At 40.8% G+C, this 23,166-nt stretch overlaps 1 protein-coding gene across 2 annotated transcripts; it reads left to right on the forward strand.

Annotated features, from left to right (window-relative positions):
- Window positions 1–648: 648 nt before the first annotated feature.
- Window positions 649–23,064, forward strand: CDK7 (cyclin dependent kinase 7). 2 transcript variants are annotated; one of them, XM_080973811.1, is made up of 14 exons: window positions 649–838; window positions 2,849–2,912; window positions 3,321–3,523; window positions 12,036–12,095; window positions 12,739–12,772; window positions 15,239–15,306; window positions 16,032–16,100; window positions 16,892–17,002; window positions 17,502–17,620; window positions 18,401–18,500; window positions 18,752–18,838; window positions 19,046–19,195; window positions 21,462–21,609; window positions 22,837–23,064. In XM_080973811.1, the coding sequence occupies exons 1-14, from the start codon at window positions 800–802 to the stop codon at window positions 22,860–22,862; spliced, it is 1,278 nt and encodes a 425-aa protein (XP_080829937.1). In that variant the 5' UTR covers window positions 649–799; the 3' UTR covers window positions 22,863–23,064. The 2 variants fall into 2 exon arrangements, with proteins under 2 accessions (XP_080829937.1, XP_080829936.1); XM_080973810.1 differs by lacking the exons at window positions 649–838; window positions 2,849–2,912; window positions 3,321–3,523 and adding an exon at window positions 10,889–11,026.
- The last annotated feature ends 102 nt before the right edge of the window (window positions 23,065–23,166 follow it).

Below are 23,166 nucleotides of genomic sequence, written 5' to 3' on the forward strand. Positions count from 1 at the left end.
GTTGGTCTCTGTTATTTTCTCCTACCGATGGAGAACCTACAAAAGGACTCTGTATGGGCTCTTGGGTACCCCATAAGGGAAAAGGAGCAGGTTTTTCTCCTCATAACAGTATCTAGTTGGCCACTGTGGGACCAGGATGCTTTTGAGGTGGGCCAAGGGCCTGATCCAGCAGGGCTCATATGAAGAAGTTCCCAACGGAAATAAATCCAGCAGGCCATTGCTACTGGTTTCTTGATAGCTTTAGGACACCCCCGCCATCCATAAGACCAGGCTTCCTCAACCCTGGCCCTCCAAATGTTTTTTGGCCTACAGCTCCTATGATTCCTAGCTAGCAGGACCAGTGATCAGGGATGATGGGAATTGTAGTTTCAAAACAGCTGAAGGGCCGAGTTTGAGGAAGCCTGCATAAGACCATCCTTTCTAGAGAATTAGCTTGCCTTGCACTAATGAAATCAATGGACTTGGAAAACAAAACACACTTTCCCTGTCCCAGTAGGAACTTTTTACTTATTTTTTTCCCTCGGCTGTTAAGGACAAAATGAGACAAAGCGAGTGTCAGGGGCCCGCCCAGGCTTGTCAGCTTGGACTCTGAGCAGTTCAGTAACGCGGCGTGTGGCGCCCGCCCGGCCTCTTCTTTCACGGAAGCCGCCCGACGGATCCGCTCCGTGCGCTGAGCGCCGCCGTCAAGGCCCCTCCCGTGGGCGGCGCTTCGCTAGGCCGCCGCCCGCTCCTCCTCGAAGCCCCGGCCCCCGTCGGCGCGCACTTTCTCCTGCCTGGGCCGGGCGGGCCGGCGGTCACCATGGGCAGCAAGATGGCGGCCGCCAGTAGGGTCGTTCAGGTAAGTCCTTTAAGGCGTTTCTGCCGCAGGAGACCCCGCTCCGGCTTGGCGCACGGCCGGGCCTCGCACCTCTGGGCCAGGCTTCGGCGTCCGGCGGCGGGGAAGCGGGTCCCTGGCCCCGTGGGACTAGCGGAGGCCGGTGCCCTTGGGCGGGCAGGGGGAGAAAGCGCAGGAGGGAAGGCGGTCGAGGGGGGATGCGCTGCCTGCCGACCTCGGGAGAGGAAGGCGAGAAAGCGGCTCGGCTGGGGCCTCGTCACCTTGGCGGCTTCGGAGGGAAGAGGCAGAGAGGTTTGTTGTGCAGCCTTTCCCGGTCGCTTCGCCTGTCCTCCGCCTTTGCCCCCGAGGGTCCCATCCCAAAGCAACAGGGTCGCAATGCTGTCCTACGGTGCACCATCATCGGCACTATCATCTTCCTCATCGCCTCGGGATTAGATCCTTCTGGACTCTGCAATTTAACTCCGGATTAAGTCTCTCGTCTCAGCCCTCGTGTCAATGACAAGCCTGTCAACTGTAAATAAGAGTTGAGTGAAATATCAGCGTTTGCAGTTCCCCTGGCAAAAGAGGGAAATAAACTGTTGAACTGGACATGTTGACGAGCAGTTTGACCCCGTTTTTGCTCACAGGCAATGTCTGAAAAGATTTCTGGCTGGCTTGGTGACTTGGAGAGAAGTGGCTCAGTCCGTTTTTAGTGCTTGGCACAGCGAGCGGGATGGTGATAATAACCAAAATGACTGGCAGTTTCCTGCCCTTTAGCAGTAAGGTGGCTAGAGCACCTTACTTAAATATTTGTACATCTTAAGTTTAGGGTGGAAAAGCAAAAGGTGTATAGGGAAAGGCATTGTTTGGAGTGCGAAATAAGTTTTTCTTCCTCTTTCATATTATTGGAACTCAGGTCATCCCATGGAATTGATATTTGGCAGTAGAACTAGAATAGCCATATATATATATATAAAACTAATGTGCACAAAGCATTCATTAACTTAGGGAATTCGCTGCCACAAGTTGTGCGAAACTAGACTTGATGCAAAATGTGTCATTATTAGCCACTTATTTTATGCTTTAAATGAAAATAATGCCAGGAGTAGGAGGAGGTGCTTTTCATCAGTACTGCAGCTTGTAATTGAAGTTAGATTTAAGCCTTTCCATAACTGCAGTTCCAACAAAAATCCCATTTTCATACTTGCCATTGGGGTTTGTTTTTTTTTAAATATAAACATCGTTGCTAACAATTCTTTTAGTGCCACTTCTAGTTTGGCTCTTAGATGGCTTTAAAAGGGAATTAGAAAAAGGTAGTTTTCCTATCATAGTTCTGTCATGCAGGTTTCCCTTATTCCAGCACACTTTACTCTTGCAGAACATAACAAATGATCTACATTTCAGACATCACAGCAGCTATAGACTGCCACTTGTGAGCAACATTCTGTGAGGATAGCAAGTGATATACTTCCTGACCACCCCTTAGGTAAACAGTAAACAGAACAAAAAACCCTTTCTTCTCTGCAATAGAAATAATAATGGATAAAGAAACACTTCTGGAGAAATCTGTGCAATTCAAGTATGACTACTGGACCTTGTACTTAGTGCTTGTTAACTATCCATGCAGATAAACCTGCTGCCTTTTGTAGTACAGTAGTCCACCAGCTATGTTTCATTTGTCTTTGGATAGCATTAGATTGTGAATGAATAAGTGGGTAGTGTTTTTAGAGTTTACATGATAGGTTTTGTTCTTCACTGCGCCAACATTTCAAATGTAAAAGTTGAACTCTTCAAATGTCTTTGTATTTTGCTCCCAAGCAAGCCAGTTTGCATTGTATCCCATTCTACTCAGAAGCCATTGCTGTTGCCAGTGTTCTGTTCCAAAAGGAGTTGGGTTGGGCTCCCCACTAAAATGCCATTTAGCAACAGTGCTTGGTGTATTACACCTTTTCTTTGCAAGAAAATGTGAATATGTATATTGAATTGCTGTCCTAGTTATCTTACATTGCCTTCCATTTACCTGTTTTACTCTAGGTAGTGAAGCCACATACACCCTTAATTAAGTTTCCAGACAGAAGAAGTACTCCCAAACCTACAAGTAAGTATCTCTTTTTGTAAATGTTTGTTAATTTTATCTAGTAATGTTTTATCTAGTAATGTTTAGGAAAAGTTTGCCATAATACCATCCCATCCCAGGCTTATGTATTTATAAGTATGTTTTATTGGATTCCATGTAACCTACTTCCATGTAAAAGTGCATAGGATCACAGCCTTAGTCACCATATTTCTTTTGCTTAGACTGGAAATTGATGTTAACTGACATTTGCTGTTTCTTTGAACATACCATTCCAAAATACCATTCCCCTTTTCACTTAAACAAAGTTATTTTTGTTATTTTTTCTGTAACAGAATAACGTGGCTATTACTCTGAATGCTTCATGATCTAGGGTTTCCTGAATATTTTTGCTAAAGTAAATGGTTTAGAACCTGTTGCTTGTTCCTTCAGTACAGGAGCCTCTACAGTCAAGAGTGCCTCTGCCTCATGGTTCAGCCTCACAACTCTCTGCAGGAGGTGGGCCGTCATCATCTACAAATATTTCATTCTCCAGTAGAATTCAAGGCACACCTGACACTTCAGAATTAGTAAAAACGTTACCTCAGAAATATAGAAGGAAACCCATGTCGGTGGAAGAGATGGAGTATATCCAAGTAAGGTCCCAGAGATTTCCTACATAATTTATTCTTTGCATTTGTTTTACTGAAATATCTATTATGTTGCCTTTCTTTTATAAATTGGACACAAGGTGGCCATTAAATGAAATAGTTTAAAAATAAAAGCCGAGGGCAGTCAATGGGAATGTCTGCAATCTAGTGCTGTGTTGATAAAACAATAACCAGCATTGAAACGGTTCCAACAGCCTCATAGCTGTTGGAACAATAAAATAAGCATTAGATGAAAAACCAAACTGTCAAAACCTAGATAATAAGACAGCCTAGTGTCTAGAAAAAATTAGGTTGCCAGGTTTATCTTTCTTGGGATGAAGTTCCACAGATGGGGCGCAACTGCAGAAAGGGCCCCCTTTCTCCTAACCTTTTCTAAACTTTACCAACAGGGGCACCCAGAGAAAGTTTCTGATGATAAAAACACAAAAACTCTGCTGGATCAGACTAGAGACCTATGGATAGTCCCCAAGAAGGACCTGTTGCCAATAGCTCTTTTTCATTATTGTTTTTCAGCAACTGGTATTCAGAGGCCTGGTGCTTCTGTTCCTGTAGATACTGTATATCACAATTATCATTATCATAATCATTATCATCTATTATTTGTACCCTGCCCATCTGACTGGGTTGCCCCAGCCACTCTGGGCAGCTTCCAACACATATAAAAACATGTTTTAATGTTTTCTGTGTTGTAGCTATGACGATCAGTTCTCAGGCCAGTTGATATGGAAGTGGATGAAACACTGTGGAAGCCTGCTCTTAGACAGCCTGGCTTTAAATGTTAAAAACAGCAGTTTGCATTGTTCCCAGGAACAACCGGAAAGCCACTGTTGACCTTTAGAGCAGGTATATGCCTGCATAACAAGCCATGATCTGCAACCTAGCTGCTGCATTCTGAACCAGTTTAAATTTTTAGAGGCAGCTCCATATATAATGTGTTATGGTAATCAGCCCTTTGTGTTACTAAAGCATGGACAACTTGTGTAGGAGAGTGAGTAGCTGGCATAAAGGTACTTAGCGCTATGAAAACAATCTCAATATGCAGTATCCCTAGCTTCTACATCTAATATCCCTGTAGGAGTGCAACCCCATACAGTACAAGATAGCATCTTCAGCGTCAGATAACATACCACTAGATATCTTTTCTTTATTCAGCTCCAGTTTATTAATGCCCACCCATCACATTACTGCAGGTGTGGAGAACCTTTTTATTATTATTTATAATTTTTATTAAATTTCTAAATTGTGCATCTCAAAATAAACATTTAATATAATACCATATATCAGTTGGCATACCTTCTTCTCATTCCATGGTTCATTTTACTTATCTCTCATTTCTGCGTATTTTACTATAACCATTTTAGTCAATTCTCCAATTTACATCATTCAATTATTAAGCACACTGTTGAGTTTATCTTTTCAGTTGTACACAGTTCTTTTCTAAAGAATCAGCAAAAAAATTCCACTCCTCTCTAAATAAAAATTCTTCTTGCTCTTGTAATCTATAAGTTAAACCTGAAAATTCTATCATCTTAAGCTGCCAATCTTCCTTACTAGGGACCTGTCTCACTTTCCATCTTTGGGCTAACTAAACTCAAGCCGCCATTGTTGCATACATTAATAGATTTCTCTGATATCTGGGAACGTCAATTCGAACTATTCCTAACAAAAATGCTTCAGGTCTTTTGGGGAAACTTGTTTTAAACATTCTTTTCAACTTATTGAAAATCATTTCCTAATATTCCTTAACCTTGTTACACATCCACTACATATGAAAAAAGGTTCCTTCAATTTATTTACATTTCCAGCACATATCTGATTCTGCTTTATACATCTTAGCCAACCTACTCAGAGTTAAATACCATCTATGAATCATTTTCATATAATTCTCTTTCAATGTATAATATGCAGAGAATTGGAAATCATTCTTCCAGAGTTTCTCCCAGAGGTTTAAATCTATGTTATGCCCTATATCCATTGCCCAGTGTGTCATAGAAACTTTAACTAGCTCATGGTTTGTTTCCCATTCTAGCAATGTTATACATTTTAGACAATAATTTATCCTAATTCCATAGTAACTCTCTTTCAAACTGTGAGCTTTGGTCCAAAATCCATTTTTTAGTCTGTTTTATACAAATCATATAATTGATGGTACTGTAACCAATCCATAACTTGGCTCCTTACTTCTTCCATTGGTTTCAACCCGGGTTCACTACCTGTGCAGGTGTAGAGAACCTTTATCCTTCCAGATGTCACTGAACTACAACTATCATGAATCCCAGCAAGAATATCACATCACCCAGAATGATGAAGTTGTAATTCAGCAATGTCTGGAAAGCCAAGTGTTCCCACCACCTATCTTAAAATGACTGTTCGGAACATCAGCTGCTTTGCTTGGACTAAAAGGAGAAATAGCAATGGGTGTCATCCACATTTTGATAACACTTTACTCCAAATCCCACATGACCTTCCTGGATTACATGAAATAGTTTCATGTTCAAGATTGCAGTGTTTGGGGGAGGACACTTAGTGCACAACTGTGGGTTGGGCCCAAGGGACTCAAATTTATAATGTTTTGAGAAATACAGAAATACAGGCAGGCAGTTAATTTACTGGACCCGTATATAGTAAGTGGGATATAGCACACTACAAAAAAGCCCAAATGGCAACAGAAAAATTATGTGTGGCTTGCTGTTATTCTGTATATCCCTATAAAGTTAGACATCAGTCACTTTATCCAAATGCAAACGGATATCAGTGCAAGAACTGATTTTTCTTTCTGTTGAAACATAAATAACCAATATTTTTTCTTACAGCGTGGAGGTCCAGAATAACGCACAAGACTCCGGTTAGCTACTGGTGTACAACAAACTCTTATATTCACAACAAAGGCCTTCCTCACTCTCTGAATGTTATAAAAGTCTAAAAGCAAATAGCTTTGTTAAAGGTATTTCACGAGGGATGAGAAGGTAAATACTTCTTCAGAAAGTGGCGGTGTCCTAGAACAGAAGACCATTCTGTTTTGAGTAATTGTGACTCCACTTTATACAACTCTACAATTAAAATTTTATTTTATTTGTTCTACTTAGCAATAATGGTTTTGTTATCTCCTTTGTAGCTGTTGTTGATACACTAAGGAAGAACAGCAAAATTTCGTGATGTTTTCACTGTTCATGTAATGCCTGTCTGGCATGAAGGAAAGCAATATTTGTTTCTTCTCTCCAGCAGCATCAATTATGTCCTTTGGGAGAGTTTTTTTTAAGGGTGGGGGATGTAAGAGACAGTATCAAGACAGAACTTGCAGGTGTTAGTGGATGAATTGTATTTATTAAACATCAGTTACGTATTATTGCAAACTTATCTGCCTGCTCTTTTGGAAAGAAATACAGACCTCCATTCTTGACAATTCCACTTGTAGGTACTACTCTCACTCAGCCTGCTTGTCAGATGAAACGTAGTCCAAATATACAGGAACTCGTTTTAAAATGTATCTCTAAGTTATGCTAATGACTAGAGGTTTTTCTTTTGAAATCTCAAAAGAGTAAGAAATTAAAATGTTTGCACCATCTACTCATCAAACAAGTTTTGTATTGATACTATCTTTTGGCCTCAAAATGGACTTTGTTCCTGTGATCCTCATCAGTTGTGGTGTGCAATGAGGATCTTCTGAAGGCTCAGGTGCCCATTTATTTTAATGAAATGAGGCATCTATCAGTACACATAGTAGTAGCCAGAGATACCCTCCCAACACCAGTGTCATTGTTGCTTATCTATAGTAAGGTCAGGCCTACCCAGTTATATGGCTGGGAGCACTACAATCAATCTGACACTCCTGCTGCACTCATGTCGTCCTGACCTTGCTCCTGCTCATCTTTGTGCTTTAGAAACATATTATAAGTTCAAGCTACTAACATCAGTTAGAGTTGAGGCCTGGAACTTTTTCCCCCTATCTTCCAACCACTCCCAAGTTTGCAAGGATCACTGGAAATGGTTTCTGAGTGGGGGGGGAGAGGGGCAGGGATTGATAAAGCTGTGTTCTTAAGTGAGAATTCTATAAGTGGAAAGTGTTGGAAGTATAGGGAGATCCAGTTATGTATAAATTTCATTGTAAAGAGGTTTCCCATCTATTGCATACAGCTTCCAGAGACTGAACCTGGAACTTTTTAAAAATGCAAAGCATACGTGCTACCACTGAACTATAGCACTTCTTAAAAATAAATGCATGAATGAAATCTGCCAAGGAAGGCAACAGACACGTCTTGCAAATAAAATGCTGGTCGCATCCACATTGTAGCAGGATATCTACTTCCCTTTTGATTCCCTGGTCATGAAATGACATTTCCGTTTGAACAAAATGGGTTCTGCTCCAACCTACATCAAATTGTGGAATCTTCTAAATGTGATGGGTTGATTACAAATAAAGCTGCAACTGTTAATTTTGAAGTGCTTTTTTTGCTCTTTAGTTTATCTACAAAGTGGCCTTAAATAAAAAGCTGCAGGGTATAAATCCTGAAAATAAATAGAGTAATAAATGCATCTTTTGTTTGGAAAGTCCAACAACAACAAAACAATCAGGATGTGCATGCCTACTTATTTTTTGGAATTTGCTTCTGAGTAAATAAACTGGTATCACATTGTGCTGCATTTATATTTTCTCAGACTCATTTGTGTGCAACCAAACATGCATTTATTATGTTACCTTTACTGCTGTAGTCAGGTGTAGTGGCTGCCTTGGCACTTGGGAACTTGAAAAGAGGGAGCTGCTTGAGCAAAGTGGTTGAGGTTCACTGGAGTTTGCTCACTCCCCTATAGTTTTCACTAAACTTGCCAACTTATGATTGCAATTTATATATGATCCAATGCAGTGGATTGTGGTCCATGAAAGCTGACGCCATATTAAATACTCCTTTTCAAGCAGGGATGAGAACTTGTGCCTCTCCAGGTGTTGAGTTCGACTTCAGTTCCCACCAGCCTTGGTCAGCATGACCAGTGAGAGTAACAATATCTTGTGGGCCACAGGTTCTCCACCTCTGCTTAAAGTGCCACAACACTTGTTTTTGTTGCAAGACTAACACTGCTTAACAACAAGCTTCCCCACCCCTCTCTTTTGGGATGGCAGTGACAGCTGGGAAACAGGAATTTAGACTTTAGCAAGATGTGTAAGGGCAGCAGAGGGCTCTCACAGAAGCAATGAGATGAGTTAACCGGGTCCCCCCCCCAACTTTTCACATTATTTGTTACGATAAAACAGCACACACCTACCACTTCTGAGGGCATCAGGCTAGCTCACCAAGTCAAAGGGCTGGCAATATGATATGCACAGTTGTACATCCAACTGATAAGGTCTGACTGCTGGTGCAACTGCTTCTTCTCTCTGCCCAATGGTAGCGCTGGCCCTGCTGCAATCTGAAGGGTGCTTTTGACTAGCAAACCCCCCACCTCCCAGCAATATTAACAATGGTATACATTTCTGGCCTGTCACCAGCTGGTCATCCCCAGTGCCCCTCCCCACCCCAGGGGCACACTTACAATATGGGGATACTGGAGTTCACCGGCAAGGTGCTTTTAAACGTGTACAAAACAGTCACTAGAAATCAAAGCAGGGGGTTCCTCTGCCGCTACCTTTCTTTAGGCAGACGAGCGACGTACAAAGCTGCAGCTTCCCAATGATCGAAACCCCGAATTTCTCCTCTCTTTTTTTTAAATGGACAGCCCTCACTAGCACTCCTGGGTGGGCGGAGAAGTTGCGACCCGAGAAGAACACCACGGATTTTTCTATCCCCGAAACAGCTCTATGAGGATTTTGCCTGCTCGTCTATCCTTTCTTATCTCTATGTTGAGAGGCTGTTGTCACGACCGGCGGAAACCTAGGGGGGGGAGGGGGAAGCGCCATTTGCCAGCGTGCGTGGCGCATGCGTAGAACGCGGTGGGAAGGCCGGTGGTATACGGGAGAGGGGGGAGGAGCCGGAGTCGCGCTGGTTTCCTGGAGGCGTCGTAAACTTGACGGTTTTTAAATCGCGCTTGGTCGGGATGGACGCCCGCGCGCGTGCGAAGCGCTACGAGAAGTTGGCCTTCCTGGGCGAAGGGCAGGTAAGCCGGACTCGGCTGAGGGGAGGGGTAACGGCCGGCAGCAGCAGCTTCCGTAGGGCTCCGGTGGAGGCGAAGGAGAGGCACCACCGCCTGAGGGAGTTTTCAGGGTTAGCCGGGGCGGGAGCTGCGGACGCCCCTCGTTGCTCCCTCCGGATAACGGCGTCGCCTTCAATGCCTCCCAGTTAAGCCGTCACCTGCGCAGAGTTCACCTTTTTTGAGATCAACGACACGCAAACTTTCGCTCTTTGATAATAATAAAACAGTATTTCCACCCCAACCCCACTTGCTCTTCGCCATAAAGGCCCCAGAGGACAGTGATGCAGTTAAAAATACTGTAGTGAAACCGATGTCTAACGCAGCGCCCAAAATACAGCTTAAATAGGAAAATAAAGGTCTCGGCTATCAAAGGCCAGGTGCAGTTTCAGCATAAAATGAAAGGTGCATTAAGCACCTCTGCAGAGGGGAGGAAATTCCACAGTTTGGGGGCAGTCACGGAGAATCCCCTCTCCAGGGCTGCAAAAAAGCTTGAGAGCAGAGAAACTATGAAAAGCCGCCCCCTCTCCCTCTTAATATATAAAGTTGCAAGTCTTAACTCCACTTACCTGGGAATAAGCCCCATTTAATTCAAGAGGGGTTACTTGTGAGTATGTGATGCGGGTGGCGCTGTGGGTTAAACCACAGAGCCTAGGACTTGCCGATCAGAAGGTCGGCGGTTCAAATCCCCGCGACGGGGTGAGCTCCCGTTGCTTGGACCCTGCTCCTGCCCACCTAGCAGTTCGAAAGCACGTCAAAGTGCAAGTAGATAAATAGGTACCGCTCCGGCGGGAAGGTAAACAGCGTTTCCGTGCGCTGCTCTGGTTCGCCAGAAGCGGCTTAGTCATGCTAGCCACATGACCCAGAAGCTGTACGCCGGCTCCCTTGGCCAATAAAGCGAGATGAGCTCCGCAACCCCAGAGTTGGCCACGACTGGACCTAATGGTCAGGGGTCCCTTTACCTTTAACTTTACTTGTGAGTATACATGGCTAGGGTAGTGCCATAGGTGTATTTGTGTTATAGGTTGTAGAAAGCATCTGTAGATAGGCAGTAGGCATCTTTTTTAGATACTTGAAGGTTGTTTGCTCATTCCAGTTTCCCAGGTTTGTATTTCAGAAACCTAAAGCACCTGCTTGACTGGAGACAGCACTCATTCGAAAGAAAAATATCTGTTCCACGAGAAGCCTCTGTCAAAGCATTTTCAATGTGGGGGTCAATGGCTTAGCACCTAGAAATATTGGCTGTTCACAAAAAAATTAAGGAATGGGTAGTTGACTGACTGCTCCCAAAATTGACTTTGATCTGTCCTTTGATGTCATGAAGGCTTAGGGCAGCAGCAAAACGACCTGTTAAAAAGAACCAGCTAGGTATGTTTGTGTAAGCAGTTTCTTGCTCTGATCAAATCTACTTACAGCCAGACCTTTTTCTCATCCAGCTTTGGACAGAGAAAAGTGTTTTCCTAGCCACCCAATTGTTATCCAATGGTCAAACCTGACTTACAACGGAGAATAAATTTTCATACTTTAGCCAGAAAATAGCATATGTCTGCTGTATTACTGATATCTCTGTTTAAGGCTGTTGCTTGACCATCTGGTTAGTAAACTTTTCCAAAATGGAGTTTGAAGGTTGGTGACTAGAGAAACAGTGGACAGTTGCAAAGTAACCAACAAGGAAGTAGGAGGTCTGCATTTTGCAGCTAGCTGGAGCGAGAAGGTAATGATGGGGAGAGAGACTCAAAAGTAGTGTCTGGTTTTTTTGGGGGGTGCTGATTTTACAGGCTGCTGGAGCTGGCTGTCTAGGTCCTGCCTGCTGCTCTATATACAAAATTATATTTGAAATTAAATTGGGACATCAAACCCTGTAGTACAGCCACTGAACTTCCTTCTTAATAGGGATATAACAATGTAATGCTTTCCTGCTTCGTAGAAAGCCTTCCAGTATACGGCATGTTCATTATGTGGGTAGATTGTCATATGTGACATTCTTACATATGGAATTCTCACATTTATGTACTTTGAGGTTTATACTGATGTTTGAAACAGCTTTGATGGGGGTTGGACCAGATGACCCTTGTGGTCCTTCCAAATCTAGAATTCTAGGATTCTGTAATTATGCTGTATCTCTGGAAGTTTATCAGTTACCTGTAATTTCCCTTAATTGCTAGGACATTAGAGGAAAGACATAGCATTTAATGAGTTAAAGGTGTTCAACTTCGTTTAACATTTTTCCTGTTTTTATTGTGATCATTTGTATTTATTATAGCACGCCTCAAGATATTTTATAGAAAAGAAGACTAAATACTTTCTAAACAAAAAGCAAGGGTGCCGCTATATAATTAGAAAACTTATTTTTAAGATGTGCTCTTTTTCTCTTTAGTTTGCTACAGTTTATAAAGCGAGAGACAAGAATACAAATCAAATTGTTGCTATTAAAAAGGTGAGTTAGCTTTATTAACCTGACAGCATACCCAAACCATGATTTGTGCTGACCATAACTTGGAATCCTTGCCACATTAATGAGATTTTTATTTATTAAGCAACTCATAAATTGTTCATTGATATATTCAATTGCATTAACCAGGGCTGGTCTGCCCATGAGGCTAACTGAGGCAGCCACCACAGGCAGTGGAATCCCAAGCAGTAATGTCCCTGCAGGTGCTTCGCTTACCCCTGCTGCCACTGGAGAAACAAGAAGGTGCAGCAGCAGCTTCCAGTGAAATCTCACAAAATTATTGTGAGCTCTTGTCGCCACTGCTTCTCTTCACCACTCCAGGTAGTGGTGGGCAGCCTGCCTACTGCCACTGGAGAAGTAAGGAGAAACAGCTTCAGCTTCTGGGTTCTGACCATGCATTTTGTCTGACCATGTTTTATGTAATTGTGCAGAGCTTTAGTAACCTAGAGCAAGTAAAAGCTGCAGTCTAAGCACACTTAAATAAACCTCTCAGAAATTACTTCCAAGTAAAAATACATAGACTGAGCTGTCAGTCAGTTTAGATACTTATAGAACAATAGACTGTAGCCTTTGCCCTGCCTTTGGCAATGAGAAATATTGTCTTAATTAAACCATTTTCTTATTTTAGATCAAACTTGGGCATAGATCAGAAGCTAAAGATGGTAAGTTTTTGAAATACACATATATAAATGAACTATTTTGTATATGCTAGAATATTGCTACCATGGGACGCGGGTGGCGCTGTGGGTAAAACCTCAGTGCCTAGGGCTTGCCTATCGCATGGTCGGCGGTTCGAATCCCCGCGGCGGGGTGAGCTCCCATCTTTCGGTCCCAGCTCCTGCCCATCTAGCAGTTCGAAAGCACGCTTAAGTGCAAGTAGATAAATAGGTACCGCTTTATAGCAGGAAGGTAAACGGCGTTTCTGTGTGCTGCTCTGGTGCTGGCTCGCCAGAGCAGCTTCATCACGCTGGCCACGTGACCCGGAAGTGTCTCCGGACAGCGCTGGCCCCCGGCCTCTTAAGTGAGATGGGCGTACAACCCTAGACACGACTGGCCTGTACGGGCAGGGGTACCTTTACCTTTATTGCTACCATGCTGGTAAATGACTTGCTGTTCTTTTCAATTTTGAGTGGAAGAGATAACAAATGAGACCCATGTAATTCTTTGTTTTGAAGTAGACCAGTGGCATAATATCCATACTCCACTGGTCCTTTGGTAATTTAGATAGAAAACATTCACATTTTTCCCTTTAGTGTTCTTGTTTTATTTTTATCCGTGGACATAATTTTAAGCAGTGACATGATTTTTCTAGAAAATTTTGAATTGAAAAAAATTCTGATATCCTAGTGAGTGATCTAATTTAACATGCTTATTTTACCTGTTAGTCAACAGATATAAAGAAAAAGAAGGAAAACTGCCAAGCTTGCCTAATACTACATTTGTAATTGGCATCTGTTAATTGTTTCTAATGAACTTATGAAGTGGAATTTTTTCAACGTAAAATTAAAGCCCTGGAAATTATCCTGTTCTGTATCACTGATTTCAAGTAGAATGTACTTCTTTATGTGAATTGTGCATTCCATCAGTTAAGCAAGCTTATATTCAGTTTAATTTATTATTTATATTCTGTCCTTTTATTAAAATAACAACTAAAGTAGTTTACAATTAAAATATTTAGTTATTTGTTTAATTTATAGTTTATCCTTCCTCCCAAGAGAGCCCAGTATAGTAAAATAGTACATCATTACAAGAACAGAGTAACCTCAATATAAAATATCATTTGTAAAAACTTTTAGATACCAGTGCTAAGATTTCATGTAGGGCATCTTGGAAACATGTTACTGTTTAAAAGCTAGCCTATTTTTTTAAGTGCTTACAGTCATTTGATAAACAAGAAGAGAATGGCAATGCCAAGAGATAGTTCCACAGTCACAGCACTACTGCTGAAAAGGCCCTTTCTCTTCTTCACATCCACCTGATTTCATGGATGGATGGAGCAGAAAGTGGTTTCCAGGAGTTATTTCAGAGGCTGGACAGTTTCACATGTGAGCAGGCGAGTTCTAAAATAACCTGGTACCAAGCTGTTTAGAACTTCCATGGTGACTACCAGCACTTTAAATTGAGCCTGTAAGTAAATGTTGAAATGAAATAAGATTGGAACATGACTACAATCTCCACATGGCAGACAGTAGTCTAGCAGCAGCATTCTACACTAGTCCAAGTCTCTAGACATTGTTTAAAGGCAGCCCCATGTAGAGAACATTGAAGTAGTCCTGCCTAGTAGTAAGTAGGGCATCGATAACAGAAGCTTAGTTCCATCTTTTCAGGAAGAGTTGCATGTGGCAAATCAACTGCTTCTAGCAAGGCAGTCCTCTTCATTCCTACCACCTGCATATCCAAGAAAATCAAGGGACCAAGGCATACCCCAACCCACACATTGGAAAACAATCTCTTTAGACATACTAAACTGTTAGAGCATACTAAGTCGTTTGGGTGATGCTGGGCAACATAGTGAAGAACAGTGACTAAAATACCTTGGACCTCATCCAGTGTAAGTTCTTGCTTATCTATTGTTGAAGCAAGAAAGATGTGAATTAGCTCTCCTTTTGCCCATGTCATTGCTTTCCTCCCTAGTATAGAAACACTGGCATTTGAGGGAAAGTTTTAAGAAATCTGAAAAAGTACCTCTATCTTGTTTTAGCTACAACAAACTGAGCATCTTCTTCATTCAGGATGTGAGGGAATGGGAATTACATTGATCTGAAATACTTTCATTGCCTAGAATATTTGAAGTTGTGTTCTGGAGCTTGATTCTTATCAGAAATATTCACCAATTTGAAATAAAATAGTAGCAGTCTCTTGTCCACAAAATGTTATGCTTAGTCTTCATGAACATTATTCCCAGAGTACAGAGACCTGCTTACCTGAACTAGGTGACTTCAGGATTTGAATCTCTAACCTCATAGGCATAAAACTAGCAGGTATGTGGCGTAAATAATTGTGGCAAAAGTACCAATCCCTGTTCCCTCTCACCCAGGATTACTTTGAGCCACTAGTACCACCAAATTCATACACTGCTGAGGGTGTACAGTTCTATTGTTATCATCATGATTCTTATTTCAATTCAGGTATAAACAGAACAGCCCTTAGAGAAATAAAGCTACTGCAGGAGCTTAGCCATCCAAATATTATAGGGGTAAGTACAAAGTGCTGCTTGAAAGGAATATTTCTGTATTAACAATATTTAAATACTATCCAATAACAAAGTCCTCTGGTTGGTTTATAATAACAGTGAAACAAAACAATAACTAATAAAAGTGAAGCAGAGAATAAAATCAGTATAACAAACTCTCAGCAACACCCAGATATGATAGATACATAGATGAGAGTTTAAAGGGCCTTGGAAAAGAAGTGTTTAAATTTGAGACCCTCTTTATACCTGAGACCCAGGTCAAATTCCCCTTCGAACTTCCCTCTGATTGGCCATGCCTAAAAGTGAAGACTCATAAACTATCCTTTTTCCAGGCATTAGGAGTTTCTGTTGCTATGCAAGACAACACAAAAATGTGCCAGATTCAAGAAGTACTGAAAACTGGCTGCAAGGGAAAAGTCAGGAGCACACTTCTGATTTTTCTTCTTTTTCAGGATTGGGTTGAAGTTTCAAGACATGGCTTGAACTTTTCTGAGCATGGTATCATAGGATTTCAGGCCTGGGAAAGATGGGTGTGGTTTGCCCCAAAACAGCCTGGCAGGCCTAGTTAAGGAAATTAAAAGGGTGGTGAGACTCAGTCACTCTGCATTGCCTGGAGTGCTGTAAGCCTGCCAGGGCACATTAGAGAGGATACCTTGACCAGTGTGCACACACACATTGGATTAAGGACATACTATCACATCAATAATTTGAGTGTATTTCTGTTCCAGCTTCTTGATGCATTTGGACACAAATCTAACATTAGTCTAGTATTTGATTTTATGGAAACTGATCTAGAGGTAAGATTGCCATTAACTGGCTACTGACTTAATTTTGTGGCCGATGAATAAGCTTTTGCTTTGTTTATATATTGAAACCAAAAGTCCTGGGGGAAAGTTATAAGAGTTGGAGAAGAGACATGGAGGAAGGGGGTGGTAGAGGAGAACAACAGAGAAAGCAGAACAGTATGCCTCTTCTTTGCATCTGTTTTTAGACTGTAAGCCCCTTGGGGTTGGGATCATCTTTCATTCTTTCCAAAGAGTTGTGCAGATAGGTGGCGCTGTATCAATACTTTTTAACATAAGCAGAATAACAGGTTTTATGCATAAATAACTCATGGTAGGTTTTGTGTATCTGCTAGAGAAAGCAGGCATACACACATTTTCAGCAGCTAAAGAGTAATACAGACTTCATTTGAAGGGAAATAATTGTAATTGCTTAGGATGCCACCCACTTAAAGGAATTCTCATTACTAGTGAGAAAACATAAGAATATTAGATACAAAGTTCACAGAGAATTTGGACAATTTGGTCAGAGTTCAGAACAGGAAGTTGCTATAATCAATATTTTATTTATATAGGTCTAACAATGTAGATAGTGAAAATACTGAAAGTGAGGGCATTACCAATTATGATAATCAATTCTATAGCATTTCTGGGTCAGAGAGAGTGATTTATCTAAGGCTTGCTAGTTGATGTTTTGTTATTGGGGACATTGTGTACCCCAACAGATATATCTGTGTAATTTTTCTGGTGTTTTTTTTAAAGTATTAAGCTTCTGCAATTTGTAAAATGCAATATATTTTTTACAGGTTATAATAAAGGATACTAGTCTTGTGTTGACACCTTCTCACATCAAAGCATACATGCTGATGACACTTCAAGGTTTAGAATATTTACATGAACACTGGATCCTTCATAGGGTAAGGAACTCTAGGAACAAAAAGAACAGCCTTTAAGACAATGAGAAATGGCTCCCATTAAGGTGTTTGAGATGGAAATGTGATTCTCCATGTAAATTATCTCAGTCTTAACATCAACAACAACAAAATGTTTCTTGGTCTCTTTTTAATGCCCCAAAATCTGAGGTTTCAAACTGGTATATAAAAAAAAACAGAATTAAATAGTTGGGATATTTTATCTTTTAATAGTTATCGGCAATTTGCGTGCAACATTTTTTAAAAAATGAATCCAACTTCCAAAGCCCTGCTGATTCTCAGAGGCACAAATGGATGTAAATGGCACAGTCTAATTTACCATAGTTTGATCAGCTATTGTAGTTTCTATCTAGTGCCTCAGTTCTATGCAATCCTATTGTCACTGCTTTCAGAAGCATATTTCTGGTTAAGGTGAACCTTTGATCACAAAGCAAAATATTTAAGTATTCTCAGCGATTGCATATTCATGTGTTTCCCCTTTAAGGATCTTAAACCAAATAACCTGTTGCTAGATGAAAATGGAGTTTTGAAACTGGCTGACTTTGGTTTGGCAAAATCTTTTGGAAGTCCTAACAGAGTTTACACACACCAAGTAGTAACAAGGTAAGAGAGATCCCTCAAGGAACACATCTGGTCTATTGGTATGACAATTTCATCTGCTTGCCCAATCACTATGTGTACATGAAGATAGGAACTTGAATAAGACTGCCAGTGTGTTGCAGAGTTTGGAGTATCATATGAGGACTGGAAGACCCTGGTTCAAAAACCACACTGTGTCATGAAGCTCAGTTATTCTAGGCCCAGGGGTCACCAAACTTTTTCAGCAGGGGGCCAGTCCACTGTCCCTCAGACCTTGTGGGGAGCCGGACTATATTTTTTTTTGGGGGGGGGGGAATGAACAAATTCCTATGCACCACAAAAAATAACCCAGAGATGCATTTCTACACATTCTACTCATGTAAAAAAAACGCTGATTCCTGGACCGTCTGCGGGCCAGATTTAGAATGCGATTGGGCCGGATCCGGCCCCCAGGCCTTAGTTTGGCTACCCATGTTTAGGCCAGCAAGATAGGTTAAGTAATCCTACCTAACCTATCTCACAGGTGTGTTGTGAGGACAAAGTGGGGAGGGCCATGTACAGCCCCTTCAAATATTAATTGCATCCACTTTTGAATGCCAGTAAATTGTGCAGTACTAACTTAAACACCTATTTTGTCACCTTTGTTGGAGAGAAAAAAGATTAGATTTGCACCATTTTCTTACAGAAAGAACAAGATAAGATGTAAATTTTTAGGCACAAAATAGCTGAGTGTTTGTACTGAAGGTACTGTGCACGTCTCATAAATGGAGGAGGGAATGCAGCATGTCTTAATTTGTTTTTCAGGTGGTATCGAGCTCCTGAGCTACTGTTTGGTGCTAGAATGTACGGTGTAGGCGTGGATATGTGGGCAGTGGGCTGCATATTGGCTGAATTGCTTCTAAGGGTAAGCTCTCAGTACAGCTGTCAAATGAAATTTTCTTCTGCTCTTGCGCAAATGGTTTATCTTCTGGCACGTTTACATGTGGGAGGAGTGCTGGAAATGCAATCTTTGTTCTGGGAACCCTCATGTTTGCTTTAAACTGATCCAATGCCATTTGCTTACCAGAAAAGTTCAAAGATTTTAGGGCTGAATTTCTTTTTTGTAGGAGTTCAGAACAAACCAATCTTGAAGGCACTGTATTCATCTTTCTATAGGTTCCGTTTTTGCCAGGAGACTCTGACCTGGATCAACTCACAAAGATATTTGAAACCTTGGGTACTCCAACAGAGGAGCAGTGGCCTGTAAGTTTTTGAGTTAACTACCTTGTAACAAAAGCTGGCAGGGAGAATTGATGGAAACTTGATTGTTTTGACTTGCTTGCCTGTTTGACTAGCTTTATACTTAATGTGTGTTTACAGGTGAGAGGACCATTAATGACTTTTAACTATTCATTATGTGGGTGCTGACTTCTCTGTGCTATATTTCTTTCTCCCCCCCCCCCTCAATAGGGTATGACCAATCTTCCAGATTATGTGACTTTTAAAAGTTTCCCTGGAATGCCACTTCATCACATCTTCAGTGCTGCTGGTGATGATTTGCTAGAACTGCTGCAAGGCTTATTTACATTTAATCCTTCTACTAGGGTCACAGCTACTCAGGTATTTAAATTTAAATTTCCACCCATTAGCTTAAAACTGTTACTGTCAGTATTTAGTAAAAATAAGTTCTGCATAAGTCTCAAGCAGAACTGCTTTATTTAATGGAGTGTATAGTTCTTCCAGGGGCACCTCCACAGATTTTTATTGTGATATTTTAGCAGTGAGTTCCTAAACAGGTTTGTATCTAGACAACCATTTCAGCTCTGTTTCTGATGTCAACTGATCTTTCAATTTGTGTTCTGATACCTGCTTCATGAAGTAGAAAAATGGATTACAGCATTTGAGATGAAAAATACACCTGTCAGAGGACTGCTCTGAAAGTCTGAATTCAGACTGGGATGCTCACCAAATAGCTTTACCCAGTTTCAGAGGGGAAGAGAAGAGCCACTCTTGGCATTTGACCAGTGCCACCAATCCCATTGCTCTTGTAACAGACTAACCAAAGCAACTGAGCAGTAAAAAGGGGAAGAGAGAGTGAGCTGGGCCTGAATATTTTGGTTGGGGGCAAGAAGCAGCAGCCTGTTTGACCTGTCAATATTTAGTGGCCAAGAAGTATTTCCTTTTTTAAAAAAACTTCTTTTTATTAAATATTTTATTGGGTTACAAAAGTATATACAGCGTTTCTGCTTTCAGTTCATAAAGTTCTTTCTAACAGGTCATTTCTATTCAATGTGAGACGCTAATGTAATAGTATAAAGTTGGAGGAGAAGAGAGGTGGAGGAAAGTTGTTCCCTATGGGTCAGACAGCAAGCAAAAAAAAGAGGAACAGGGTGCCAAGCCAACAACTTCACCACTTGTGAAGCTGAGGCCCACAGTGAGAACCAATATGTCAATTGGCCCAGGGTGTCTGTGGCAGAATGCACATTTTCCACAGCAGTCTTATCATTCTAGTTGTCTGAACCTATTCAAGTTTACTTCATAGTAAATTAAGTGGGACTTAATTCCAAGTACAAAGTTTTGCAACTTGGGGAGGCATGTATTTTGAGCTCTTTGTTGCTTTTTAAAAACTCTTACTGAAACAAAGGGCTGAAGCAGCCCTCTTTCCTGAGTCATGGATTGAGAGCTGCATATGAGAAATGTGTTTCTAATTGCTTGTACCTTTTTATTATTTGAACCTGTAATTATTCATTGTGGATGTTCCTTCTGGTCTTCATTTCCCTGGTTACTTAATTGCAAGTGTTTCTTGGTACAGACCAGTGATGTGGAAACTTGTTCAGTACTACAAGCCACATCAAAAAGCAAAGTAAGACTTTTTAGTTGTGCATAATTACCATAACTTGGCTATAATTTGAAGGCAAAGCACAGCAAAGCAAAAGATGGTGATCTTATTACATTTATGTTACAGTCTACTGCATATCCCATAAAGTTAATCCTTGAATATTTTTTGCTGCAGTTCAAAAGCTGTTTGCAAACACAAATATTAATTGGGAAACCATGGGAAGAGAGGGAAGTAGCTGGATGAGATGTCAGGACTGCAGAATTTTTATTCAGAATGTACATGCAATCCATATGTTCTAGTGCTATACAATTTGCTTCGTCCAAAAAGGAGTTTATTTAAGCATTAACTACACTATAAAAATGTGTTTTGCCTAGATGCAATACACGGAATTATTTGAGGAAAAATATAGGTTCCAGTCAGATACAAACAATGTAAATATTGATTATATTATAGGAGAAAGTTCACAACTGAAAAACATTAAGCCCAGGGCTATGTGTACTCCACTCTGGGGTAGGGAAATTGAGAAATTGCATATGCAATCCAAATTATGTGCCAAAAAACTAAATTATACAACTTGAGCCATTTTGCATTTGCTATTTTGCATAATTCTAGTTTGAGAGAGAGGTCAGTGAATTTCTGCTTTCAACCACTGTATATCTTATTCAGCATTCCTCTGACTTTCAGCATGTATTGCTTTCAAAAATAATCAGAATGATAGTATATGCACAGCCCTGGTTGTGCCCACATTTAAGAAAAAGTGTCCTTTGTAAGAACACAACACACACATGCACACAGAATCTTGCAGGGGGAAACCTGCACAGAACTGATATTGTGAGGAACCATAGACAGCCTCAATGACCATAGACGCTATCCATCACCACCACCCCTGCCACCCCTCACACTCTTTTCCCCCCACCACACAAAATATTACTAATTAGCCAAGAAAGCTACATATTATAAACTTAAGTACAGATCTTATAGAAATAGTGTCCTTTCTAAATACAGTAGTGTCATTTTTTATTATTATCTCATTCTGTTCTCTTGAAGGCACTAAAACAGAAGTATTTTAGCAATCGGCCAGCCCCAACACCTGGAAGCCAGTTGCCAAGACCCAATTGCCCTGCAGAAGTCTTGAAAGAGCAACAAAACCCAGCACCAAATTTGAAAAGGAAAAGACTGGATGGAATAGATCAAGGTAGCAACATTTTTAAATAGTCTCTTCCAATGTTAAGTGTAGAATTTAAACACTTATCATATGTCCAGATATGATTTCTCCCTATATCCTTTCCTTTGCCTGCTAAAAACATTTTTAGTCATGCCTACCCAGAAAAGCTGGTGTGAATTTTAGTATTTTTAAAGTATTTTAATTTCTTGTATGTTGTAAAGTATTGGTCCCCCCACCCGATTTTATGATTCTATCTTTTGTGTACTACTTTGAGGTTTTTTTACAGTCAAGTGATATATAAAATTTATATTTATTTATTTCACAATGTAACATTTAATTTGCTAGCCTGGGCCTAGAAACACTGGCCTAGAACATCAGTGTGCATACCCTAGCTGACTTAAGCCATTCTAACCAAAGGGTTGCAATGTTGTAGGGTTGCTCACACCAACTTTTGCACTTAATATTGCAATAATATTTCGGGGGATGGGAGTGTGACTAGCTAATCATTATGAGATCAGGAGCGTTTCTCAGTCTTGCATTCTTTCACTTCATTTTGATACAGATTTTCTTTATTTTTTATTTTTTTCCTTTGAAACTAACTATGGTTTAATGTTAGTACGCATGTAACACTAACAACTGTTGGTTCCCCAAAAGGAGAGAATGTGTTTATGATATGCCAAGCATGATTTAGAAGATCAGGTCTTTTTACATCTGCTTGAGATGCAACAATTGTTCTGCCGTTGTAAGCAGGGAAGTCTAGGCTTGGCAAATCCTTGTGCAGTGCACCTAACATGGGCAGGTGTCTAAGTGGAGGACGTCAGCTATGCTATTTTCAAATGAGACTTTTTGGTGAATGATGCTTCAAGAACCTGGCAAAAGCCCAGAGATACTTCCTTATCTGTTCCAGTCCCAAAACCTATAACCTTTGCTGGCAGATGGTTACAGAACTGAGAAGAGCAGAGAAGTATCATGGACAGGAAGCAGACTGTATTGGAGACACAGTAGGGCCACTGGAGACACAGCTAGCTTGATTTTGTACTTGCTGAAGCAGTATTCTTTCTCTACCCACCCACAGTTGAAATGGAAATGGACAGTAGAGTTTGTTCTCCATATGCTAGCCTACATTTTGACACTAATTAAAACTATGTAATTGTGATAAAAGTTTGAAATAGGTTAGGCACAAGCAATCTTACTATTGCTGTAAGACATAAGAAAAAGACAAACTGATGTGCATTAAACCTACCTCTCTCTTCCCAGGGTTACCCAAAAAATTGGTGTTTTGACTACTGTGGAAACAGGGATATTGAATATTTCTGCTGCTATGAAGTCTGAAAAGATCAAATAATGTGAAAACTCAAAAGTCACAATATGGATTAAAGCGTAATTTGTAAATGTAAACGTATAAAATGTGTGTAGTGTTAAACTCTAAAAACCATGTATTTTTATTGCTTTGCTTTTTAAAAAAATAAAAAAGTTAAAGACTCATTGGTTAATAATATATAATAGGTGGGATATGGGAACTTGGCATATGGTACTGATGAATGAGACCTTGTGGTAGAAATGCCCCGGAGGCTGGAATCCCAGATG

Source organism: Podarcis pityusensis, assembly GCF_964106645.2.
Source record: "Podarcis pityusensis genome assembly, chromosome: 11".
In the NCBI taxonomy this organism is placed as follows: Eukaryota; Metazoa; Chordata; class Lepidosauria; order Squamata; family Lacertidae; genus Podarcis; species Podarcis pityusensis.

Bases quoted from the DNA above. Each gene is read 5' to 3' on its own strand.
- CDK7 (XM_080973811.1), top strand. From the start codon at position 800: ATGGGCAGCAAGATGGCGGCCGCCAGTAGGGTCGTTCAG. The intron at 839-2,848 runs GTAAGTCCTTTA...GTTTTACTCTAG, and splicing joins CCGCCAGTAGGGTCGTTCAG to GTAGTGAAGCCACATACACC. The intron at 17,003-17,501 runs GTAAGGAACTCT...TTCCCCTTTAAG, and splicing joins AACACTGGATCCTTCATAGG to GATCTTAAACCAAATAACCT.